General features: G+C 38.0%; 1 protein-coding gene across 1 annotated transcript in view; it reads right to left on the reverse strand.

Moving 5' to 3' along the window:
- Positions 1 to 7,636: 7,636 nt before the first annotated feature.
- Positions 7,637 to 25,376, reverse strand: part of LOC134531309 (uncharacterized) — a 49,939-nt gene continuing 32,199 nt past the window's right edge. Inside the window, exons 9-14 of the mRNA XM_063367003.1 lie at positions 24,419 to 24,583; positions 21,308 to 21,433; positions 19,478 to 19,597; positions 12,786 to 12,939; positions 10,298 to 10,483; positions 7,637 to 8,672 (exon numbers count right to left, since the gene is read on the reverse strand). Of these exons, the coding sequence (XP_063223073.1) occupies positions 7,726 to 8,672; positions 10,298 to 10,483; positions 12,786 to 12,939; positions 19,478 to 19,597; positions 21,308 to 21,433; positions 24,419 to 24,583 (1,698 nt within the window). The 3' untranslated portion in view covers positions 7,637 to 7,725. The remainder of the gene's footprint in view (positions 8,673 to 10,297; positions 10,484 to 12,785; positions 12,940 to 19,477; positions 19,598 to 21,307; positions 21,434 to 24,418; positions 24,584 to 25,376) is intronic.

The following is a 25,376-nucleotide window of genomic DNA, read 5'->3' on the forward strand; positions in this document are numbered from 1 at the left end:
GTGGATTTCTCGACATCTGCATCTGCCACCCACGAATTAAAGCGAGGTGGAAAGCCCCACCACTTGACGTAGGACCGTCCATTTCTTCGTTTTATAATCTTCTCCACCAAGTACGTATCTGCATACAACGTAGGCTGAATCTCTTCGGCATAGAAGCCTCCATGGATAGGTTTGTGGTCCAAATCTTCGAGGTAGTAGGTCCTAGGCTCTGATTCACGAACATGTGTCACACGGAAAAGTTCGGGACTCCAGTTTGCAGTGAAACCTTTCTCGAAGATACCTTTCTGCTTGGAGATTCGCACAATGTCACCGACGTTAGCTTTACGCTTTCGTGGATCTTTCTTCTTCGTGTTGGAAAACACTGTTTGAAGCAGGCGATTGTCCGTTATGTCCTTTGGCTTCATTTTCGTGGTAGAATGCACCGTGGAATTATACTCGCTTATTAGTTTCGGCAAGATGTCAAGCCACTTGTAATTTCCGTTAGCCGTAAACAGCCGCCACATATTGGAACGCAAAGTTCTGTTAAACCTTTCGATAACAGAGGCTTTGACGTTACTAAATGTAGAGTAGTGTTTGATGCCATACTTCTTCATCAAAGCCTTGAAGGTTGCATTGTAGAATTCTTTCCCGAGGTCCGTTTGCAGGTGCGACGGTACACGTCCATCACGCAAAATATTGTTCATGGCCTTGGCTACTTCAGTTGCAGTCTTTGATTTGACAGGTCTCGCCCAAGCGAACTTGCTATAAACATCGATGACTGTCAACATGTACTTGAAACCTTTATTCAATCGGAAATACGGTATCATCTCAACAAGGTCTGCCTGGAATAAATCGTCAATTCCACGAACTATGACTTTGCGACGAAGGTATTTCCGTCTAGCAGGAGCATGAAGTTCGCGAGCGATTCCGGTTCGGCTCATTGTATGTAGCCGGCTTCCCTCAGTTCTTCAAGTATGGAGACTATTTCGTTGATGTGCGAATAGTTTCCTACACTAAGCGAAGCATGTAGAATTCTAAGGCGATCAACTAATTCATTAGGGTCGTCCCAATATACATAGTAAAATATCTGACCACTTTCTAGCTTTTTTAAACCTTCGCCATGTATTGTTAGTTCACTGAAGAGATTAGCGAGAATGTCCATTTTTTCATGATCTACGTCTTTATATACACCACTATCTGGATCGTTATCGCGAAAATGTGCATTGGTTAGCTCTAGCAGTTTTTTGTACTCTTGTAAGTCTTTGTGAGAATATCCTTTAGGCTCCCTGCGAAACAGCAATTCGTACAGACCCGGAGTCCCGCGCGTTTTGAACTCTGCTACGCGCACAATGTTTCCTGGTAGAAAGTCTATTTCTTTAGCACCGAGGAACCACTTATTATGTTTTCTGTACACTCCGTAGGTCGTGTCATTATTCCGGCTCGTAAACAATATCAGGTATGGTCGGACCATTGCATTAACTTGATGTCCCTTTATCGGTATTTTTTTCTTGTGCATGGACTCTGTACTTGTTAAGTCCTCTTCTCGATCCGGTTCATACTTTCTCTTCTTTACAGTTGGCATTTCATCTTCAACTTCTGTCTTCACAATGAAGGCTGGTTCTTCCTTGTTTTTAAGTTCGTCGAGGCGACTAGTGATTGGTTTAAATATCTCCTCATTTTCCGTCTCACGTGCAAGTCTGGTTCGTCTAGCAAGTAGATATTTTTCGCGAACAGACTGTATAGCTCGATGAAGGTCACTGGCCAGGTCCGACATTGTACTGGCTGAAAACTTATTGCAAGACCTCCTTATATACTTTTTTATTCGTTCGCAGAAACTTCTTTCTTGTGTTTGGCCAAATCTGAATTTGTTGACGATTGAGATAGTGATGCTTTCAGACTACTTTGAAAAGTCCTCAGATCGTCACGTCTTTGTGCATTCGATACTTCGATCATGTTGCGAATGCGAGAATCCGAAGCTTCCACGCGCTGGTCTATGGCTACGAGGTACTCAAGTAATTCCTTTTTCACACTGTCTACTTTTTGAGCCAGTAGCGAAATGTATTTGCGGATATCGCCGTCATGAGACTTGAGAGCAGTACGTAAGTCTCGACTGCTAAGGCCGAATTTCGAAATGCTATGACTCATGTTTGGCAATAAACTGATCGAAACCTCGTCTGTACCTGCCCTTATATAGAGGCCAGTCTTTGACTATAACTAGGAATCCGTGTTCTTCTTTCCAACACAAGGAGCACATGTCTTTGAATTCCTGGAATGTCATGTCGGTGTTTACATGATCGTCATAAGCGTGGCGTAAATTAAGTTCGTCCATGCGAAACAAAACTATGACATTCGCGTTGTCTCGTAGGAGATGTTTTGGAATACGACCGTACGTCTGACACAGGTAAACGCAGTCTACCTTGGCGTGTCTGCCCATGGAAAAGTACTCTTGTATTATGCCTTGTTTCTCGCACATTACATCGTCGAACACAAACACGGAATTAGGCTTTGCTTCGTTTGGAGGTACAACATCGGTATTATCGCTAAACGGAAAATACTCCAGACCATCCACAGATTGTAGAACAGTTGCTAGGCGCTGGTACTTTTGCTGTTGCAACGACTTGGAATACAAGTAAACGTTCTCGAACCGAAGACCGTTTGGCTCCTCCAGTAAACTCAGTAAAACACACGTCTTGCCACAGTTGGACGGACCCGCCATTATGCATCGTACGGCAGAAGGCAACAGTAAGCCATGTCGTGATTCACGCGCACTAAATACATCGTCTTGCGTAATGCGCACGGGCAAACACACGTCTTGCTTGACGACCTGCATTGTAATAAAGTAATTGTATAAAAGAAGCGTATTTATACTTTCTGGTCAGTTGTGCGTAATGACTCGAAGAGGTAAGAACAAAAAACACATCGGTGCGGGACTCGTAAACTCGCTGATAAACAATCTACCATTCGAGCTACACATTCCCGGCTACAGATTCTGCGGCCCCGGGACTAAACTAGCGAAAAGGTTAGCTCGCGGTGACGTGGGCATTAATTCTCTCGACGAAAAGGGCAAGCAGCACGATATTGCATATTAATAAATCCAGGCAGCAAGCTGACAAAATATTGGCTCAGGAAGCCGAAGATATAATTAAATCGACAAACGCGTGACTCGAAGAGAGAATCGTGGCTTGGGGCGTTTCCAAAATCATGAAGGCAAAGACCAAATTAGGACTGGGTGTTCGTCGAGCCAGCTCCATCAAGTCAAAGACTAATTCACGCAAGACCAAACGTAAGACTGGTGCAGGCGTGCAAAAAGCCAAGCAAAAATTACAGACTCTCGACAAGAAGATTATAGGAGGATTTCTTCCTTTGCTTTTGCCTGCATTGGGTGCTCTCGGCGTCCTCATCGGTGCAACGAGCGGTATAGTGCGGGCAGTCAACACTTCGAAGAATAAGCGCAAGCAGTTAAAAGAAGCACAACGACACAATGCCAACATGGAAGCTATTGCTTTGAATAAAAAAAGAAGGCACAAGATTCTACTTGCAACCTCACAAATCAGGTCGAGGCATGAGAAAGAAACGAATGAAAATCCAAATTTATTTGCCGAAACATCCACTCATTAATATAGAAGTAATCAAGTACGCTTGAAAACTGAAAATACCAAACTTCCGAGGCATGTTTATGCGAGACAATTTACCCAGCAAGCCAAAGACACATGAGTACGCAAATAATTAATTTAGTTATATCGTCGAATCATGGCACGCATTGGTGAGCGTACATAAAGTCTGGAAAAATGGCCGAGTACTACGATAGTTTTGGAAATTTACGACCTCCGCCAGAACTTAGGCGGTACCTGGGCCGGACCACTACAAATATTCTACAATTACAAAACCGAACAGTCAACTAATTAAACAAATTGCGTACAGAAGTGAGAATCTCGATGACGAAGTCATCAAGTTTTTAAATTAAAATTTTATTAATATTTTTTATAAATTTTTTCCCGATTTTCTAAGTTTAATATTTGAGGATTTTAAAGATGGTGGACGTGACGTCATAATTAGGTGGAATGTTCTAGAAAACAAAATGGCGGAATCAAAGATGGCCGTCGTGGTCAAAGTTCAAGGTCAAATCCAAGATGGCCGCTTTAGGTTACGTAATCCAAGATGGTCGCCGGAAGTTACGTAATCCAAGATGGCCGCCTCAAATCCCTGAATCCCAACCCCCATCCCCTGCCCCATGACATACTAAATACACCTACTGACATTTTTTGCCACAGTAGAAAATAGAATTGTTTCTTACATCCTATAACGGACTTACAATATTGGACAAGTTTTCATAGAAGATGAAGGGAGTCAGCTGAATTACTGTTCACTATAAGGGCATTAGCATTCGCAAGATTTAAAAGTTCCCAGGAATGAATAAAGTTACGTGTACTTATGTACGCGCGTCAGAATTAATATTTATTTTTTTTAAATTCAGAACACCAAAATTATTTTAAAACAATTGTGACAAAAAACTATAAAAATTTGGTTCTATAACTTTTGACACAAAAAATATTTTGCTTCACAATGGATATAGTTAATTATATTAGATAACTGAAGTACCCGGCCTTACTAGGGCATTACAAAGTATAATAAGGCTTCTTTTCCTTAGAGTAAATCTAATACAAAAATGTAATGTTTTATATCAGAAACATAAACTATTGGTATATGGGTGACAGGAAGTTTTTTTTTTAATAGATGTAGAGAGTAACTTAATTTTGGTTTTTAAAGTCAAACGTGTAAAATTCGGCCAGAAGTACCAAAATTCCAGTTTAAATGGAGGGAGAGGAGGATGTGGGAAAGATTTACGTGTTGTATGCGTACTTAATGTAAATATAATTCACTGAGGTGTGCATTCATAGTTTTTTTAACAATAATTTAATTAACTAAAAACATGTGTTATAAAAAGTGAAACAAAAGTGGAACATCAACCTAGAACTTTAAGATGCGACTCCGCACATTTAACCACTTTTAATATTTAATTTATTTGTATAAATATTCTGTGATATTACATCAGATTACAGAACACTGAAACTTTAATTTAAAATAATTTATTTATGTTTTTCTGTATTTGTTTACATTTTTTGTCACAAATTTATATATCTTTCATGTTAATTACCTTCTATATTTGTTTTGGATAATTGCTTCGAGCTTCGCAACCTTTCTCTATGTTAATAATGTTAAATGTAATATCTTTTAAATGCTTAATTCAAGTCCGGTGATTGGCCGATAGATCGGCAGACCTTTGAATGACATTGTTGGTTATAGACGCTATTAATTTTGTAAGAGAAGAGAAAAAAAAACTGGGGTGTGCCATCTTGTGGATTGTGTGTGTTGTCGCGTCGGGCCTTGCCGACGTGACATTTTAAATACTATATGGCATCGTTACGTCTCTCAAATTGGCGAGGAAAATACGCCCGAGCTTCGGCGAAGCTCTGAGAGTAATGGTTTTATTGGGGCTTTATCTAAAACCATATATCATCAAATCTTCAGGTAGGACTATATGCTATGTTGAATCCTGAGCAGTCGCATCACTGAATCATAGCACTATTTGAGGTTGTGATCATCTGCTGTCTGATTATCCTAATTGTTTTAAATCCATCGCCTTTGAATAATACTAAAGCCTCTAGTTTTTCTTGGAATTATGGCACAATTAATATGTTGTACGACTTCACTCAGAAGTCTTGAAGGATATTGAATTTCATGCGAACCGACGAATACTGAACTAGCTAAATTTATTTTTATCTCCTAACAAATGAACTTTTGTATCTGTTGTGCCCAACGTAATTTTATTAGCTACTTAATATGTTGTTGTATTTTTATTCGAAAGTGTAATAACCGTCTTTGTCATTTTATTTTTTTATTTTAAACAATAAAAGTAGAATTAGTATTAAATTTATTTTCTATCTAATAAATAATTAAGTTGGGTACCTTTGGGTACTGGCGCCCATTAAAGATTCAGAAGCGCATGACAGGAAGAATTTATTAATCTGTAACTGTGAAAGGACTCATTTACTGTGACAGTAAATTGTGTACTCAGCAGGGGGCGTTACAATTGTTTGGCTGAGTTGTGCTTTTATTTAATCATTTAACGAGCCAACCATTCTCTCCCTCATGACTTATTATTGATATTTTGACAGTTTCATTGGCATTGACGTGCTTGTGACAAAATTCTGATAATTACTAGTTACACCCGTACTTTACGCGGTACTCCCACGCAGAAAGTCGGTGTGCGTCCATCCACGCTACAGAGGACAACTACACTAAGCTAAAGATACGCGATACAGATAAGTGACAGTATTGATTTTTTTTGCCTATTTAAGTTTATAAAATGTATTCCAGGATAATAACACTATCTTGAAGATTTTTGGCACACTGACACTTTGGAACGTTCCCAACGTTCACGGAAGTTTCTATATACCTACACGTTAATGCCACCTCGCGCAGTTGGCTCTCTGAAAGACTTCTGCACGTGGCTATAGCAGAAATACGCATGCGCATTAGACTTCATCGTTTTATACTTCTGTCCATGGCGGGCGTGCACTTTATTGCATTTCTGTTGCAAAAAATAATTGTAACACTTAAATGCGACGCATTGTAACTTGTAGAATTATTTTAATTATCATGGCTATTAATTTAAATTTGGGCATATGAATAATTTTTTTCAAGTACTCATTGCAACAGTCTTTTAATTAACAAAATGAATCAAAGTTTAATGTGGTTTTCCGGAAGGGACTATATTGTTGGTTTCCATATTAATGAACATTTTAAAACTATGTTTATATATTGTAACACAAATGATTGTAATGTATTTTGTATTTGGTTTGAACCTATTTTTTATTTAAAAAGTGACAAAAAACACACCAATAAAAATAAATGGAAGCACTAATGCTTGCTATTCAGTGCCCACCACTATGACTCAAAATGTACACCAAGTTATCTTGATTCATCAATTATATTGGAAGATTTTCTCTCCCTCAGAATTTAGATTTGAGGCGATTTGTTAGGCTAAGTCATTAAACAATGAAAACAGTAGGTTTAGTACATACTGGGGGAGTAGATCAAGTTATATGCCATAAGGCTACGAAACAGAGAATTTTAAATAACCTATTGCCTTAAGTCCATCTAATTAATTATGTAACATAAATCTTAAAATTTCATTTTTATTTTGCAGAGTTGTATGACGACAAACTTAATATGAATCAGTTACAAAACCACAATGGGCTTTGAACTTCTTAAATACTGACTCACGGTCCATACATATGTATCAGGGATCAACTATGTTCAATGAAGTCCGATACAAGTCGTCAACCACGTTATTAATATTTACTGGTAGGATAGATAATAGCTAAACATTTGACGTTCGGTACAAACTTGTGTCAGAAATGGCATAAAAAAATCTGCCATGTCTTCGGTTGTGCCATTGATACGAATACCTTGGAGTAATCATTCACTACATATAGTATTACCTTTTGTTTTACCATCTCAAGTTAAGTGCATAGTTTATTGTGGAAAGGGAAAAGCCAAAAAATACAAACCTCTTTTATAAAAGAATAATTTGTGTAGATCACAAAATGAGACACATATTGAATTTTTTAATTATTTTTAAAAAAAGGCCACGAATTTATAAATGAATTTATTTGTTTTATCTATGAAAGAGCCGAAATGTTGCAGCAAGCATTAATCTTTCTTAAATACAGTATTATCTTTCTACAAAGTGGATGTGTAATTGCTATAAGTGTTGTAAATGTTGAACCAAAAGTCCATGTTTTCCTTTTCCATGTTGTACTTGAGAGCCGGGGAAACGTTGATCTCGTAGTAGGGAAAGCTGTTCTGGCTGGCCGGTTTCCATGCCGGCTCGCTCTGTGCGCTGGGCGCCCCGGCCCTGGCGAAGCTAGTCCACAGTTCTCCCATCAGCCTCGCCAGCTTGACGGCGTCCGAGTTCTGGCCCTGCATCTTGCCGCCGTAGAACACGTACGCCGACTCCGCGCCGTGGAGCGCGTCGCCGTAGACGAAATGGTAGTTGTAAGTAGACGTCGAGTGCTTGACGTGGTAGTGCACCGTGCGGACGATGCCCAAGGCGATCAAGAGGTCCGTCTGGAGGTTTATCCACTTCTCGCGCGTCTCGTACGAGATGGCCTGGTTGCCGAAGTAGAAGCTCTTCACTTTCTGCGCCACCTCTTTGGACTTCTGGGAGCCTTTCGTAAGTCCGAGGTCGACAGGGACCACCCTCTCCAGGTCATTGTTGATGGCCTGCCAGTAGTACGACTGGGTCGTTGAACTTTCGGAGACAAACGATGCCCCTTCTCGCTTGGTTGCGCCCAAGATGTACGGGACATTGTTGAACAGTCCGTTCTGCTCGATGTAGGATGGCTCGTGCGGGAGAAATTGTTGCTCTCCACTCCTCTGGAACTCCAGAGAAGGAATGAAGGGAACTGATATCAACCGTGTACTCTCGTCTGCAGTCAGGACCCTGTTGAGAGCAGACGTAAGTTCGCTAGCAGACGCCGCCCTCAAGTTCTGGACACAAGCGGCAGCGCTGTGAGCCTCCTTTCCAATGATGTAACTGAGACGGTAGGAACGATCGTTTGTGTTCTTAGCAAATGCCCACGGGTTGAGGGCAGAACCGCTTTCGGAGATTGCTCTCTGAAACAAACCTATGCAAAAAAAAAGTTAAACTGTTGTTTTAGCCATACGTCATTGTTGATTGCACTGTTTGAAATTTAAAAAAAAAAAATGCAATAACAGACAAAAAAAATATAAATATGCAAACAAACAGAAAACAAGCCAAAAATAAGGCAATCTCAGATATTCTTAACATAGGTTGCACAGAAAATTTAATGCAAGAAATAAATAATAAAAAATACAGCACCGACAAACACAGTGAGCTCACAGCGACTAGACAATAGAAAGAATAGAAAATAAACACTAAAAACTACCTTGGACAAGACGATTGTAAAATGAATAACCCAGCGATGATACAAAACCGATAAAATGGACAACACAACGACAACAAAGACGCACAGGCGAACCCAGCGATATGACTAAACAGATATTCTGTACACCACAATGACGACAGCACAGTCGAACACAGTAAGTAGGCTTCCTATAAGACAACAGTATCGACGTTTCGGGAACTGTGATTTTTCTTGTCCTCAGATAAAAACAGAATGAAATAGGACACTGGAAAACAGGTGATTATATATATATATTAATCTCTCCAGGTAACCAATGTCAAGCGAGCAGTCGTCTGACTTGCCATGCACTTGAGAACCCATATTGGCTGGTGTCTTGCTGCGAGGGTAATTGATTAAGAAGATAATTTCAGTGAAATGGTTTTCAAACAATATTTGGCTACAGTGTATTTTCGTAAAACGTAAACTATGATTATAGTAGGTATTTAAAACAATAATTGGACATAAATATTATTCTTAAAGAGATGATGTTCAATTAAACTCACAGTCGTTATTTTTTAAACATAATTGTATGCGCTTATACTGTAATTATTTTAATTATTCCTTATGAATCCCTGCTGCGTATATTGGATAATGATAACAATATTTTAGCGTGTTTTTTTTTGTATAAATTCTTAATTTTAATGTGAAATTTTTGTATACTCGTACATAATTTTACCGCGCTTAGTATTTCCTCTAAAGAATAAAGGCTATTTTTTTATATTTTTATGGTAGTCACTATTCCACAAAAATATTTATCTAGAAATTAAAGAATATATTGTAACAAATCACCAACCTTCTGTGAATTAAAATGTTTATATTCTTTAAAAATATATACTTATATATATTTAATTTTATCATACGTCAATGAAAATAAGTCTGCAAATATGATACCGCAAAGTTGGGTCAATAATAAGGTATTGTTTTCTAACTAGATAAAGGCTATATACATTTGATTTGAGGTTACTTTGAAAAATAGCGAGGGAAAAAATAAATATCTCCTACGTGTGAAATCGTAAAATTTATTAATTGTAAAATGTTAAAATTATATTGACCCGCACTCATGTCAGATGGGAAGGAGTGAGGACAAAGCACGCATTTTTAAGCGAGAAACTGATAAATTCTCCTTAAATGAGCGCAATGAATATTATATCCGGATAAACCTTCCTCTAGCATAAAGTAAGCATGAACTGATACCTAGCATTTTCTCCCTTACAACCAAAGACACTGAAATATAACCTTTTTAGTAAAATCAAACACACATATAGTCATTCTTCCAGTTAAAATACAAAACACAAACTATTTTTCTCAAAAGAAATAACTTTAACCTTTGGACAGGGGAGAGAGGACGTGGTAGTGGACGCTGGCTCCACCCGCGCTCACGCCGAAGATGGTCACATCGTTAGGGTTTCCTCCGAACTCGGCTATGTTCTTCTGCACCCACTTCAAGGCAGCTGTCTGGTCCTTCAGCCCGGCGTTCCCAGTCGCATCAGTGTAGTCAACTCTCAAAAACCCTGGCACGGGAAGAAACAAGAGTCGTGTGATGATGTTTTATCATCGGGCAGTCACTACAGCAATAACATGGTAACTGATCAAAAATATTGTTTTACTTTTGATGCATTGGATGTTTGAACATTTTTGAACTGTGAAGATTGTCTTGATAGCCAAAAAGAACCATGAACTTGTGGAACACTTAAAATTGTTTTTGGGTTTGGTAAAGATGCTACGTCGCGCTATATGTGCACTCTGCGACAGACTTTCACACGAGTTTTGAAGCGTTCGCTCGTGTTTCTCTGGTGAAATATCTGCGTGATAACAGTATGCTACAATTATTTTCGCTGCACATTAATTTTGAATGCTTTTGGGCTTGACTATGTAAGAATAAGTCCTGTTTGTTCAAGAAGTAAATTACTCAGTTAGCAATCATTATTGCCGCCCGTCACGTTAAACTCATTCGTTGTCAACGAGGTTTCGGGCCCAAGGAGAAACTTTAAATTGACTATTTTTTAATTTTGTAATTGTATGGTTTATTATTTTCTTATGTAGGTGAGACTTAAATATGCATAACAGTTGAGCGTGTAGGGCTGTTATCAATAATTTTTCTGGTATTTTAATCTTTATTTTCATTATAGGTAATCATTGTTTTCACATTTTGGCACACTATTATTTGGAAAATGATTTTTATATTGTGTAGCTTGTGCCAAGCGCTGTAAAGCTACGATTCGTACTATTTAAATAAATATAGGAAATGAGGATTTTTGATAATTCATATCTTTTTGGCGTGCTGCAGCACATTGAAATTTTTACTATTAGTTTGCATTTACACCAAAGGTCAGTTCACCCCGGTGTTGTTGTTTGTAGTAATTTTGCTTCACAGTATTAAATTTTGGCCTAGGATTATTTAAGTCTTTCCTTTCAGATGCCTTAGATAATTAACGTTTATTTCATTCTGCGCATAATTCAGTTTTGGCTACTACGATTGTTACTTCTGACTCGATCGACATTAGAGCCCTCTTTAACGCCTCTACCATGAGAAATATTTTCCACCAAATTTAAAGTTTATCGATCTTACAGTTCTACAAAAGTATCATTAACACAATCCCCCGCACTCCACTTCACTCCCCTATGTATTGAATTACTTAAAATAAAAAACCTGCATGATTGCTTATTGAGCATAAGAAACATACATGAAAATTTCAATATAATAGGTGTTTCAGAAAATGTACGACCCAAAATATTCCCTAAGCCACCCCTATTAACACTCTTGGGAGTTTATTTCCATAAAATTAATCTTAGTGAATGTTTATAGTGCCTAAGAAGAATAACTTCCTCCATTTTAAGTTGTGTATTATTACAAAATTGTGCCCAAAACGAAAATATATAAATACAATCAAAACATTTGTTTGGAAATTATTATTTTCGCTTGGTGTTACTGTTTATACTCATCATGCTTCTCATCGACGAATATTGTTCATGACGTCAAGGTCAGGCGCTGAAGGTGCTGACTGACCTGTCTTGGCCTTGACAGTTCAAAGCTATGGTCAGACAGATCCGCTCCACGCGACTGTAACATCAGCACCTGACGTCACAGTTCACGTGAACCAATCAAATGCCGTATCCGCGTCTGAACCATCAGCTCCGACACATCAGTTGGACGCGACTTACATTGATGCGGCAGGCCCGTTAGTGTAGCAGCTACTCTCGTCCCTGCTCGCATGACGTGTAAACAGCCTTCCCATGCTACCGCATGTGGACTTGCTGACAGGTACACAGGTACTCTGGGGTAATGCAACTCATGTGTTGCCTGCCACCTACTCCGAATTATATATATAAGGTGCTTGGTCGTCTCACGCCACTCACGTGTAACTTAACAGATAGATGGATAGGAAATTTCTGCAATACCCAAGTATTTAAAACGAGTGTACAAGCGTAAAGATATGCGCGTGTGAGTGTAATGGATGTGTTCGAGTATCCTAGTGCAGAAGTTTGCGGGTATGCAAGTTTGCAAGTGTAGAGATACTCCAACAGTTTTGTAATCTTAATTAGTATCGCAGGATTTCGCGGCAGTTGCCTGAATCAAATTGGCTAGTGGGGTTGAAGCCGCGTCGGAGGCGAAGATTTGCCGACGTTTCGATCGACGTCCGAGTCTCCATCTACAAAGTAGCAGTCACCTGCTGCTTCCCTGAAGATAGGGACCAAAATTTCGATCGAGACGTTGGTGAAATTTTCTCCTTCGCCGCGACTATAACTCACATGACAAGCGACTTAGGTTTAATTACCTCCCCAGTAACTCGAAGAAGATGCAAGTGTACTGACCGAACACGTTGAGACGGTAGTTCATCGAAGCCACGACCATTCCTCTGTCTATCAGCTGGCCGGGCCCGATGTTCCCTGAGCCGGTCACAAACGCCCCGCCGTGGATGTAGACCATGACCGGCCGGAGCGTTGCATTACTTCTGCTGCTCGGCACCTGCAAACACAATTGAGCGAGCCCTTCGGTACTGGCCATACATGAGTAACGAGCAAATTCATCTGCTCTCATGTTGCAAATGCCCTACATAACAATGTTAAACTCGGAAACAAAAATTTTAAGCAGAATTAATTAAAATAATTCCGAGCGTGATGAATACACGCAAATTGTGTTTTCAACTAAATTTATGGACGCGAATCACACGTTGTTTCCACACCCATTGCTACGATTCGCTACCGGAGCAGCTACGTCAACCATCGAATCGTTTGATTTGCAGAGCGAAATGTAAATCCATATAATTTAAAACGGCTTCGATAAAAGCATAAAAGACTTGAAAAAATTCTAAACCCGGCTTTGTACCAGATTATCTGCAGAGAAATGATTATTAAAATACTGACCACCTTGTTAAAATTCGTCAAAACAGTAATACCATAAATTTTACCCTTTTTTATTGTGAAATTTGGTTCGCGCCATCCGCCACAGATGGCACACAGTGGTTACAGATTTCCGTCCTGTGACGACTTCCGTTGCATTCTCGGAATTACGCTAAATGCAGTTTCCCGAAGTGCAAGATGTTACACATCAATAATTGGCATGAGTGGCACTTGAAGTGAACCAAGCGTGAGTGTTGTTACGGCGCACACAGTCCAAATCCGCGTTGCCGTGTTCACGGGCTGGGCAACGTCCCCACTGCCCTTCCACCCCGGCACTCCCGAAACACGGCACGGTAAACAACGAATAGTCGTTAACATTACCACAGAAGGAAACTACGTGAGCGCGTCCCGGCGCGATTCTGCATACTACGACTAGCGATGACGTTGGTGCGGGATGTATCCTAACATCTGAACATCTGACAGAGAACACGCCTTTACGGTGGTTCGTAATCGGTATTGCGTGAAGAATACCGCACGCCATTGTGAACGTTGTTAAGTGCCCCGCCTACCAGGGGCACACGTGCTGTGTGCAGAGCTCCATAAAATCAAACTCCATTTGTAAACTGCTCAATATATCAGATTGAGGTCTGTTTACAATTAGCATTTAAGAATACACTGAGGGTGGATGTATAGATATGTTTCCGTATCTAGTTTCTAAAACAGTATTTTTAGAAGAGTGAAAATATTTTAAACATTGTATTCACTAAACATCTGGTAGATATTCTTGAAAGTACTCAAGGAACTTGAATTACAACTTTGTCTTCATTTCTCTTTCATATATCGGTATTGTTATCGCTCAAATCTCACTGTTGGCCCATGGAGGACCTGAAAACTGCGCGCCAGTCCACAGCCTTGCGCTTACATGCAATCTGTCTACACTAAGTAGCAGATGAACTGAGGATCCCTTACATGACAATACATTATACCGCTGGGAATGTAACCGTAGAACTTATACTTACACGCCAGCTCCGTGCTGCGTCGTTGGGCAAAATTGGCAACTAGAGGTGAAAATTCTGTTTCATATTGTATGCACAAGTCGGCCGAGAAACCGTAAATAAAACGAGTATATTAGGGTAAATACAACTGTTGTGCAGTTAGAAATATAACTTTATTTTACGTCATCCATGATCATGATGTGAATTCTCAAAATAGGATCATTAAATCTCTAGTATAGATGTAACATTTTTCCCCCCGAAATTTTAAATTAATTTCTGTTTTAAAGTATTTTAACCCCGTTGTTTTAAATATTACAATCAAAACATTTTTAAGGCTAAAGTATTTTAAGCTTAATTTCCAGTATATAATATTATTTGTCGTTCATAGACTACAACTAATGTTAAATTAATATAAAAGTGTTCTTAATGTGATGTGATTAAGATTAATATAAATATAACACTCGATTTATGGTACATAGAGTTAGCAACTATTTTTAAACCGAATGTTGTTTCGATCGCCTAGGCTCTCTCTCTGGCTTGTGGCGACTGTGTCGCTACTCCTGCCCGTCGAGTGCTGACCCAGCCGTGTTCGTGCCGGGCTTCAGTGGCAGCCTGCCGCCTGCCACGTGGGTTGTCGAGGGAAGCCAGGGGCCTGTGCCCCCCGCCCACTCGGCCATACATGTGGTATGCAGCAGTTCAGGAGGAAAAAAAATCACGCGATTGGAAAACCACTCGCAATATCCGAGTGGTGTCTGTTTACTAATAGCATTTAAGAATATGCTGAGAGCGGATGAGTAGTTCAGTTTCCGCATTTGATCTTTAAACTGTATTTCTAGAAGAAGAAAAAAATGGCTTAAATGAGTTTTTTTTTCAGAATACGTTTTAAAGTGAAACTTATTTGCTGAGAAAGCTACAATTTGCACAATTACATACTTTTACACTCGTATACTTGCATACTTGCACACTTACATACTTGCACACTGAATACTTGAATACTTGCACACTTTCATATTTGCACACTTGCGTTCTTTACACATGCACACTTACATACTTTTAAACATGCATACTTTCACACTCGCATACATGTGCAACAGATTAATTAAGCACTCGCATACTTGCATATATATTTTTTTAATCTGCGACCTCTGCCAAAGAGAATTATGTTTCCTATACCCAATAAGATAATACGTAATATGTAATGTTACGGTCACCGCTCATACCTCAAGGTTTTCCTATGCACTGTCAGGGTTTGGCGCCTCTGTTTTGGATTTGTAGCTTTTCATCGACTTCAAAAAAGGAGAATGTTTTCATTTCTACCCATATTTATGTATTTTCCGTTGGATTCTCACGCATTACGTTTTATTGTGTCAACCAATTTCAACTATTCTTTGTTTGTTTGATAGATCATGCCTCGGAGGTGGTCCCATGTAAACTTAGTCTTGATCCTATGGAAACCTCCCGAAGGGGACTCTTCAACGGACGACAGTAAATCGCTCACGCTTAATTAAATCGTAGTAAAGAGAACACATTTATACAGGGAGCGACAACTTAACTGTTCGATAGTTGAGCATGCCACTAGCAGTCAATCATCCAATTTAAGGCAGAGCTCTTAATCTCCACTTTAGCTAATGACTTATCATGTGGTTGTTTAACATTGTTTTGGTTCTAAATCACACAAATCCAGTCCATTTAGGCGTTTTACACGACGTAGAGCCAAGTATATTTGTTGACCTTTAGCAAAAATTGTCTTGTCAAGCTCTACCACAGACGTAATTAGCTAGTACCCTGCAACTTAGATATCATTACGACCCAACTAAGAATAAGTGAAACGATTCGACGTTAAATTTACATATCCTTTAAGGCTTTTGAAACATAGGCGTCTCCGTCTCTCATCCAATCACAATAGTGTCGTCATCAAATTGAATCAACACTGCATCCAACAGTTCACCATTTTCGAGCTGGTCCCTTCTTACCGCTGGCCATTTAAATATATTTACCATACCCATAGCTTAATTAACAAAACCATCATTAACGGATATGTTTCGAAGCATCATTACTCGATATTTTTCAGCTAAGTTAATCACGTGTAAGAGACCACCATAATTGTTTATATCAGTTGGAATAAAATACTTGGTTACGTCTATCCTTGAGTAGTGGCTTTGCCAGATTCATCAATTGCAATAATTGTGTACATTCATCCAGTAATACTCAAAACCTCTGTATTTTTTTATAGTCATTGGCTGGTCTTAAAGTCTAAAATATTCTTACTGTAGATCCATCATCAAATTCTCCGTACAAAGGCATACTTTGCCTTTCACATAGAAGTTCGCATTTAGCTGGCAGTCATTCCACGAAATCTCAAATTAATTAGTAAATCATGAAATCCATGCCATAGCTCCATGTCTCTATCTCATACACGTTCACGTATTACATCAAGCGTAAGTTGTCTTCCTACAATAGACTCACTTGATAGTCTAGGTCGATCTCTAGCCCGTCTCTTTGAACGCCGTAAATCAAGAGCTTCGACGTATTCAGATTTACGTTTTACAGCATACTTCTCTATTTATGTCAAGCCGTAAGTTTTTATCACTATCTGATTCTAGAGAATTCTTTTCCCTCATTAGAGCGGCGTGCTTACTTGGTCTACCCATTCCTAAGCACTCAAAGATTGAAAATAATAATAATATTTAATAATGTAAAACTAAAGTCAAAAACATAAGTACACAAAAAAATAAAATAATTATTTATTACATTACCAACAGAATAAATTAATCCTACAAACCAAAATCATAAAATATGAAAATAATTTGGTAATTATGGACAGTTATGTAATGTAACCTACCTAATTCATTGTTTAGGGAATTACAAAAGTGATTATATTAGTTGGTTTTTATATGTTTAATGTTTAAATTTGTAAATTAAATTTATCATATAAATACTTTTTCCGCATGTTCGTGAATTAAGAAGGTTTTATTGTGCAATTGTAAATAATTAAAAATATTTTAATATTTTGTGATTAATATTTTAAATAGCTAATATCATTAGATACTTATTGCATCCTCTTTTGTGTATTTGTCTTTGAAGACGGTGTTATATTTATATATAAATTTGCCCCAGAGTGAGGTTTGTGATAATCTTATGTTATCTTGTAATACAATTTTTTGGGTGTGCAAAGTTAGTATAAATTTTGTTATGTTAGTGCCTGTTAGTGACCAATGCACGCACATATGTTGCTTTCTTTATAATCGGCTAACTGCTTTGTACAAATGCAAAACTTCTAGCCAAGGAATTTTGGAAAATAAATTTTAAATTTACATATGTAACTATCACTTTCGATATTAACGTTATTAATGTCAATATTTGATCTCACCACTGCCTATACATTTTTTTCCGTAAATAAGTACTTTAAGGTGCACCATAATCGCTTGTATCATTTCCAGTTGATACACCTTTTTTTGTACACACACCTTGGAGGACCACAGTCCTGACACAGATAATAGGTAAGTATCAGAACTATTTTTTAGCCATCATGTTCTGCATGCATAACAAATATGGATATGGCACCACATTGTCTTGCATAGAACATGATTTTGTTTTCCAAAATTGGGTTTACTGCTAACTTGACGTTTGTCCGAAACTGGATGAATACGTTTCGACGTTGAAAAAAATTATATATATATATTTGAAAACCTTTATCGTATTACATGTTACCTCTCCGACATTGCCCGACTGAAACCGTTAAGATTTTGTGGCCCTGTGTCTCGTGATTCATTCCTGTCTTCACTTCTAATAGGCCCTGTTACGCGAATTAGCAGACATACAATATTATCAGTAATTGCTTGTTCTTTTTCCTTTTGCTGGACATTTGATCTTTATTGTAAGAACTGTAACTCTCCCTAAATAAAATGTAAGTGACGTACACTGTTAGAAATTACAGTCAACTTACGGACATTTCAACGAAGAAATCACCTCAAATAAACTAAGAGTTCTTCGTAACTTCTTATAACGGTATCTTTGTAGAAACGACATCGTATTTTGACTTCCCAATTTTGTTTTGAGAGCAAAACCACATGTGGAAGAAATTGGAGTGTTTCTGCAGGAGTATTAATAAGTTTTTGAATGTTTTGATGATATACCAAGATTTGTGGTGTAGATTCATGTTTAAAGTAGGTGAAATTGTAAATTTACGAAGATAACGGTAAAATAAAGAAAATCTTTGGATCATTTGTAACAAACGTTCTTCGTAAATTTAAGGTAAAATTTTTTAACAATAAGTTGGTTATTTTATTTATTTCCACTTATATTAAGAAATTTTCCAATGAATTTATTCCAATAGCGCTCGTGTATTTGTTATTGGGTACCAATTATACCACGTGATATTTCCCAATCTTTATTTCGAGCGGTCAAAGGTTCAGAAATCGTATATTACTATACAATGATTGCTTGACGTTTAACCAACATTTTCTAATATATATTGATTACCTGATGAGAAAATTTTAGACGAAACATAAAATGAAAGAGAAATACTGCTGTAAGTTTACAAAAAACGAAAGAAATGACAAGAAAATTTAATAACCAACATTGTGCGTGAAATCGAGTCTCCTGTTGGTACTGCAATAATTATAATTGCTGAAGTAAAGTATGCTCGGGTGCCAACATCTATTCCATCTGTAAATATATGATGGGCTCAAGTTAAAAATCCTAATAAACCAACAGCAGCTATTGCGAAAATTATTCCTAAGTTTGGCAAATACATTTTTTTACCTCTTTCATGTGAAACAATGTGTTAAATTATACCAAATCCAGGTATGTACCTCTGGGTTACCAAGAATTAGAATAAATTTTGATATAAAGTAGGATCTCCACCTCCTGATGGATCAAAGAATGATGTATTTATATTAAGACCAGTTAATAATATAGTGCTAGCTCCAGCTAATACGGGTAATGATAGTCTAGCTAAATATGTGTCTGTACGAACCGTTATCTATTTACAAACCACATAGGCTGTCTATTTATGGAATTCCTGCAGCATTCTGCAGTCCAAGATAAATGCACTTAGCTCTCTCCTGGTTCAAGGCATTTAGTATGCGAGGACAGTAAGGTTGAGCACAAATGAAAGAAAGGTACTCAACACTCAACGAGACGTCGGAAAAGAGCCGATGGACGCACCTGAGGTGTAAAGACGTTCATGAACAAGCAGTCCTCGGAACCGCCCGTGTCCTGGGTGCACATGGACCCGAAGTTTGTCGCATCTCTCTCCCCGGACCACGACGCAGGGTCTTGTGGCGCCTGCACGGGGAAACAAAAAAATGCCAGTCTTAACACTCGATAAGCAATTCTCTACCTCGGAGGCATAAGCCTCTATGTCACCAAAAACATCTTTTTCAAGAGAGCAGTTTAAAGTATCTTAAATAGTGCCTCACTTATATACCTAACTATTTTATACTCAAAATATATTAATTTTTGACACATTGGAAATATAAGAGCTGTATTCCAATAGAAAGATCGTCAAATGGTGGTCAATTTTATGTTAAAAATGCATTTTGCTCAAAAGTGGGTATGGTGTCTTATGCGTCCAAGGTACAGAATTATTATATACGATGAACGAATGTCTTAGTTGCTGTTATATTAGTGTCATAAGTTATTCATAAAGTATATATATAGTTAAAAAAACTCTGTCGAAATAATACAGAATCCAATAGTATGAATAAATATAGTATTTTGATTCAGCATGTATTATTATTTTGTTCAATCACCACACTCAATATAAGAATTTTTTTGTAAGTTGTTACTTTTCTCCAAAAGCTTTGACAACTTTCATCTTTAAAGATTAATTTTAAGAAGTACATTTAAGCACAAAGAAAACAAAACCACATTAGAAGTATTATTTAAATAATGTTTTTTTTTTTTAAGTAGCACGATTGTAATTACGTTTATAGACTACCAGTTCTGTGAAATGGATAAAATATATTAAATAACATAGCTTTGGAAAGCTAACTACATTATTGGCTTACTTATATTAATGACTAAAATTAACGAGCACATATTATTTACGTTATTAAAGTGATAACACGTTTGTTGTACACTTACAATCATTTGAAATTACATATGATTTTACAAGATAACATTATTGCCAATTATTAATTTAAATATATTCTGAAATAATGTCTGAAATGTTTTCTTCACTGCTTGGCTGCAGGCTGATATCAAACATCTCATGAAAGTACAGGTTTTAATGAGTTTCCTGTAGATTGCATCATTTGTGATTCTGTAAATACTATAGGAAGTTATATCCTAAATAACAGCTTCAAGCAGCAGACGATTTTTTTGTGGGTTTTTCCACCAATAAAATTTTTTTCGAACTCTTATGTCCCATGTGCGGGATATTAGGCACCTATCGTATTTGCTGGTCATTATTTTTTGATGGTCGGCAGGGTTGCCTCGAGGTTATTCTATTTTAATCTGGGATAATTACTATGTCTTATTTTAATTGTTCGCTGTAGAGGTTGTTTATAGTTTTTTTTCGCAAAGAGGAATCGGACAAATTATTGGATCTTCCCCTTTAGTAGTCTTAAGATCCTCATGCGTAGACCATGAAGGTATTGGTTTATGGAGTAGGTGTCTGTTCTAAAGTTGAATTCATTGTGATTAGCAGTTGGTTAGTAAACACAAACCGTAGTTATATAATGGCTAATGGTTGAATTAAGTTTTATAGATTGAAAGGAAATCACAAAGAAGAATAGTTAAAATGTGGTCATGAAGTGAGTATTGGTAGATTATTATGTTAACAACACATCAGCCAGGAATTAGCGTTAAAAAAATTATTCACATAAAAAATATGTTTTGCTATCCAAATGAGAAATGAGTGTGATATTTTTCTCAATTTGACGTCGATTATCACCATGGAAAAATTTGCGATCACTAACTCCCTAACTTCTTACATCCATTACGTAGGCAGATGTATTCTGAAGCTGATATATCCACATGGAAAATACTCACCGCGAAGCGAAGGTTCCCCACGGGTGGCTTGGCGTAAGGAATGCCCAAGAACTTGTAGTACTTTGTTCCCTCAGACGTCCAAGCAGATGCCCCACGGAGCGAACCCTGTGGTATCTTCACCGTTGACTGTCGAAAGGCAAGAAAATGTTTACATTATTTCAATTTAAATCTAACATTATTGTGTATTGCAATAGTAGTCACGCCTTTAAGGAGTTTCTGGATATTTTTTTACAAATTTGTGTTGTGTTTATGGAGTGGGTCTTTGTTCTAAAGTATAAATCACTATATAGTTAGCAATTGGTCAGCAAAACAAATCGTACCAGTTTATATACTTATGTTAGTCGTATGTTTGATATCATGAAGGGAAATTGGTAGGAATAATATAAAAATGTAATGTGGTGATTATTGCAAAACATCAGCAAAGAATAAACGATAAAACTTTTTTATAACAAACATACGCGAGAATTTTGGAAATACATTTTCTTATTTATTTTATCAAGAGCATTAAATGAAAATATTGATTTTTTTTTCTTCTAAGGAGACGTAAATAAAGGACGCCATCTAACTATCAACATTTTTGATTAACCATTTTTATATAATTTAATATCATTATTTTCGGCTCCACTTGAGCATAGCCATGTTATTAAAGGTGGCCGACTGCTACAAATGGTTTCTCCTGTGGAAAGTTATTTGTTTTAAGAATTGATTTTTTTTCCAGATGACAACTGTAATAATACTGTCAATAAACACTATATTATGGTCTTACAAAAATTAAGAAATAGTGAAATTAAAAAGGTTGAATGTATAAAAATTATCGATGGTGAACGAAATAATATTTTAATTAACAAGCCGAGTAGTACCGACTTGGCAACAGTGGTGACATTTACTCTGTAATGCAGACAAAGAGTGAGTAACTTTATAGGGTATAGAATCCTAGCGTTGCCCAACAACAGATGCAATTCACAACATATTCCAGTACCGAAAGGTCGAAATGTCAGTTCACTCATCTCCCTGCACGTCCAAGCGGGCTCATACCCGGAATTATCCCATTTTTCGTTGCCTTGTACCGGGGGCACTCCTGTCTTTCCCACCAGATCATTCTTTCGTTGCTCCATTCTGATCTCATCGACCCTCACAGTATCTAATGACATTTGACGTCGATGAGACTATAAGTCATCATCAGTAATCATGTATCACACTGAAGAACTATTTTAAAATTATAAAAATAAAACTTTCACACCAAAATATATCAAGCGATCTCGTTAAATTTTTCTCTTTTTTCTTTAAATCGCGTTCGGTAGGATTGGGGCCCGCATTCTGGTCCAGCCTACTTGGTTTTTGATTTTATTATGTTTCTCAAAATCACTCCAGGATCATTCTCAGATTGTTTTTCTTTTATTATAGGCAATTTCATTTCATTTACCAACACCCTTGGATAATGATGTTCAGAGAGTCTGTCTTAGGTATACTAGTTATCGACAAAGCCTTTAACCAATAAATTTAAAAAAATTAATACAGAATGTTTAAAAATTTATCTTTAGAAGATAACTTGTTACAACTAGAAAAGCACAAGTTATCATAATGTATGCTCGTAACTCACCTGATGAAGAACTAGAGAGCGCATTACAGCAGACGAACTCGCAGTTCGCAGAAACCTTTGTAATTTGCGCTGTGGATCTCCAGCTAGATAGATGCGTGCGCGAATCAAGAGGAGGCCAACATGAATTACGTATAGCGTACGGGCTTGCGGATGGCAATGCAAGTGAAGCACGAAAACCGTACCGAGAATGTTTTACAGCAAGACGCGTGCCGGATCCCACAAACTTTCAGCGATCACACAAACACCTCTGTGGACAGGGTCTCGTTTGCGAATTGCAAGCGTTATGCCGGCGTTATTACTCATCTTGCCAAGTTGTTTCTTATAATTCCATATTGCTATACGTGCCGACATTTAGAGCTTTGACGGTTGAGACCTAACCATACAAAGCGAGTCCGTAAAAGAATGTTCCAGTAGTAATTGTATATTATAACAATTTAATTTAAACTATTTACAACAAATCATACATAAAATTCAAGATAGAATAATGCAGTTTTTCTTACAAATATTTAATATGAGCACCTTTATTGATAGGGCACACTCTCAACCTAAAGTCCAATTCTTCCCACACTTTGGTTAACACGTCCGGAGTAATGGAAGCAATGGCCTCTTCAATTCTGTGTTTCAGCTCTGACAAATCATTAAGTAGCAGCGTAACGTAGAAACTAACTATTATAAGCCCCAATTGAAAAATTCGCACGGTGTTAAGTCAGGTGAACGTAGAGGCCAGCGAAAAAGAGCTCTGTCGACTCGACCATTACGACTAATCCAATGGTCCGGGACTTATAAATTCAACCTCACTCGCACAAAGTGATTACTATGAGGAACGCACGTTGAACTGAAATTAAAAATTCACTCTTACCAAATTGCATAACATAAAACGTTTTACGGTTAGGAGTCACTTTTTTTCGTAGGTACCGCAGTACTCGCGCATGCGCGTATCTAAAACTGGTTGAGTTACACTTTGATTATGAACTTGAACCAACACTCCACAACGCTTACAGTTGATACTATTAAAATTTATAACTGGAACATTATTTTATGGACATACAGTTTTGCATAGTGATTTGTGCTACTCTATAGTGGCGTTCTAACACCCTCTAACTAATGTAAAGCAGCTCTTCAAACAACCTCTCCGTATTTTTACATGAAATGCAATACGCGATGCAGGGCCGAGGACGGGATTTGGAAACGGTTATGGAAAAGGTGGGTGGTGGCAAAAATTCCCTGGGGCCCGGACACCAGGTGGATCCCGGTTCGGATTTACCGTGATTCGACTAAAATCACAATTATAATGTTAATAGAATTTACAGCAATCCTTAAATGTTAAGCGATAAGCACAGCTCACTTGAAAGTTATGTTCAGTGTCTTTATATTTTTTTTTGTTAAAAAAAAGTACGGGGTTATGGAAGTTGTTCATTAAATATTGCGGCAAACTTATCTTCACTTCACAAGAGTCGATAGTTTCTATCTCTCGCCGGCCCTGATCGAGTACGGGAACTGTCGTCACTCACTTGCTGGCCGCTGGCCGCCGCCAGCACGCAGAGGAGCGCCGCGAGGAGAGGCGACCCGACAGCCATGTTGCCAGGGGAGTCGCAGTCTATCGACAGCCCGCCGCCTTTATACCGCCCTCGAGTCGCCGAGGTCGCCCCGCTGATAGAGGCTTGCTCTTGTCGTCGCTCAAGAGCGGTCACGCTGGCGGTCCGTGCCGGGTTCGCGGGCGCCGCAACACCGAGTCAAGTGGGGTTGGATAAGTGACTGTACATAGCAGGTAGCGGCCCACCCCTGTCAGAAGTCGCAAGAATCTATTTTTAGAACATCGGGGGGGAAACCCTTTGCTCCGTCGGCCTAGACCCTCCGCCCCCTCGTCACTTCCCCGCGTTTCCTCGAGAGGGCAATTTTTAGTTGTTTCAAGGGACTTTATTTCATGGAAGTAACTTTGTTTAAAGATCTGACTCCCACGCCGAGACATCAATAATAATAATTTCCGATGAACGAGAATTTATTGTATTTATTGTTGTTTTGCGAATTTTCTATCCAGGTAATCCCCATAAGTTATTTGGAACTTGTAGAAGTTGATCACAATAATATATAAACACTTACGTGACTCCTTATTGCTGTTAAGTAATACTACGTAAGTATCTATTGAGAAAAAAAATTGAGACCAAACACAAAATTCAAGAGAGCTCCGTGATAGATTTACAGTAAGGACACCCAAATAATGGTATCGACAAGACTGTTGCATCTCCTGGACGAGGTAATGGGAACACTCCGGAGGTTTGTGTCCTTCTCGAAGCCTGTAGCCAATTACGTGACTCATGGTGGAACAAATGTTGGCGTTTATTTAACACGCGTGAGTGGTTCTGTTAGTCAGCTTTAAAATTTAAGTTCAAACAAATACGGAAACCTCGTTTTTTTTTATCGAATATCTATCAATATTTTACAGCAAAATGTGAAAATTTTCCGAGAAAA

The sequence above is a fragment of the Bacillus rossius genome, chromosome 3, assembly GCF_032445375.1.
Source record: "Bacillus rossius redtenbacheri isolate Brsri chromosome 3, Brsri_v3, whole genome shotgun sequence".
Classification (NCBI taxonomy): Eukaryota; Metazoa; Arthropoda; class Insecta; order Phasmatodea; family Bacillidae; genus Bacillus; species Bacillus rossius.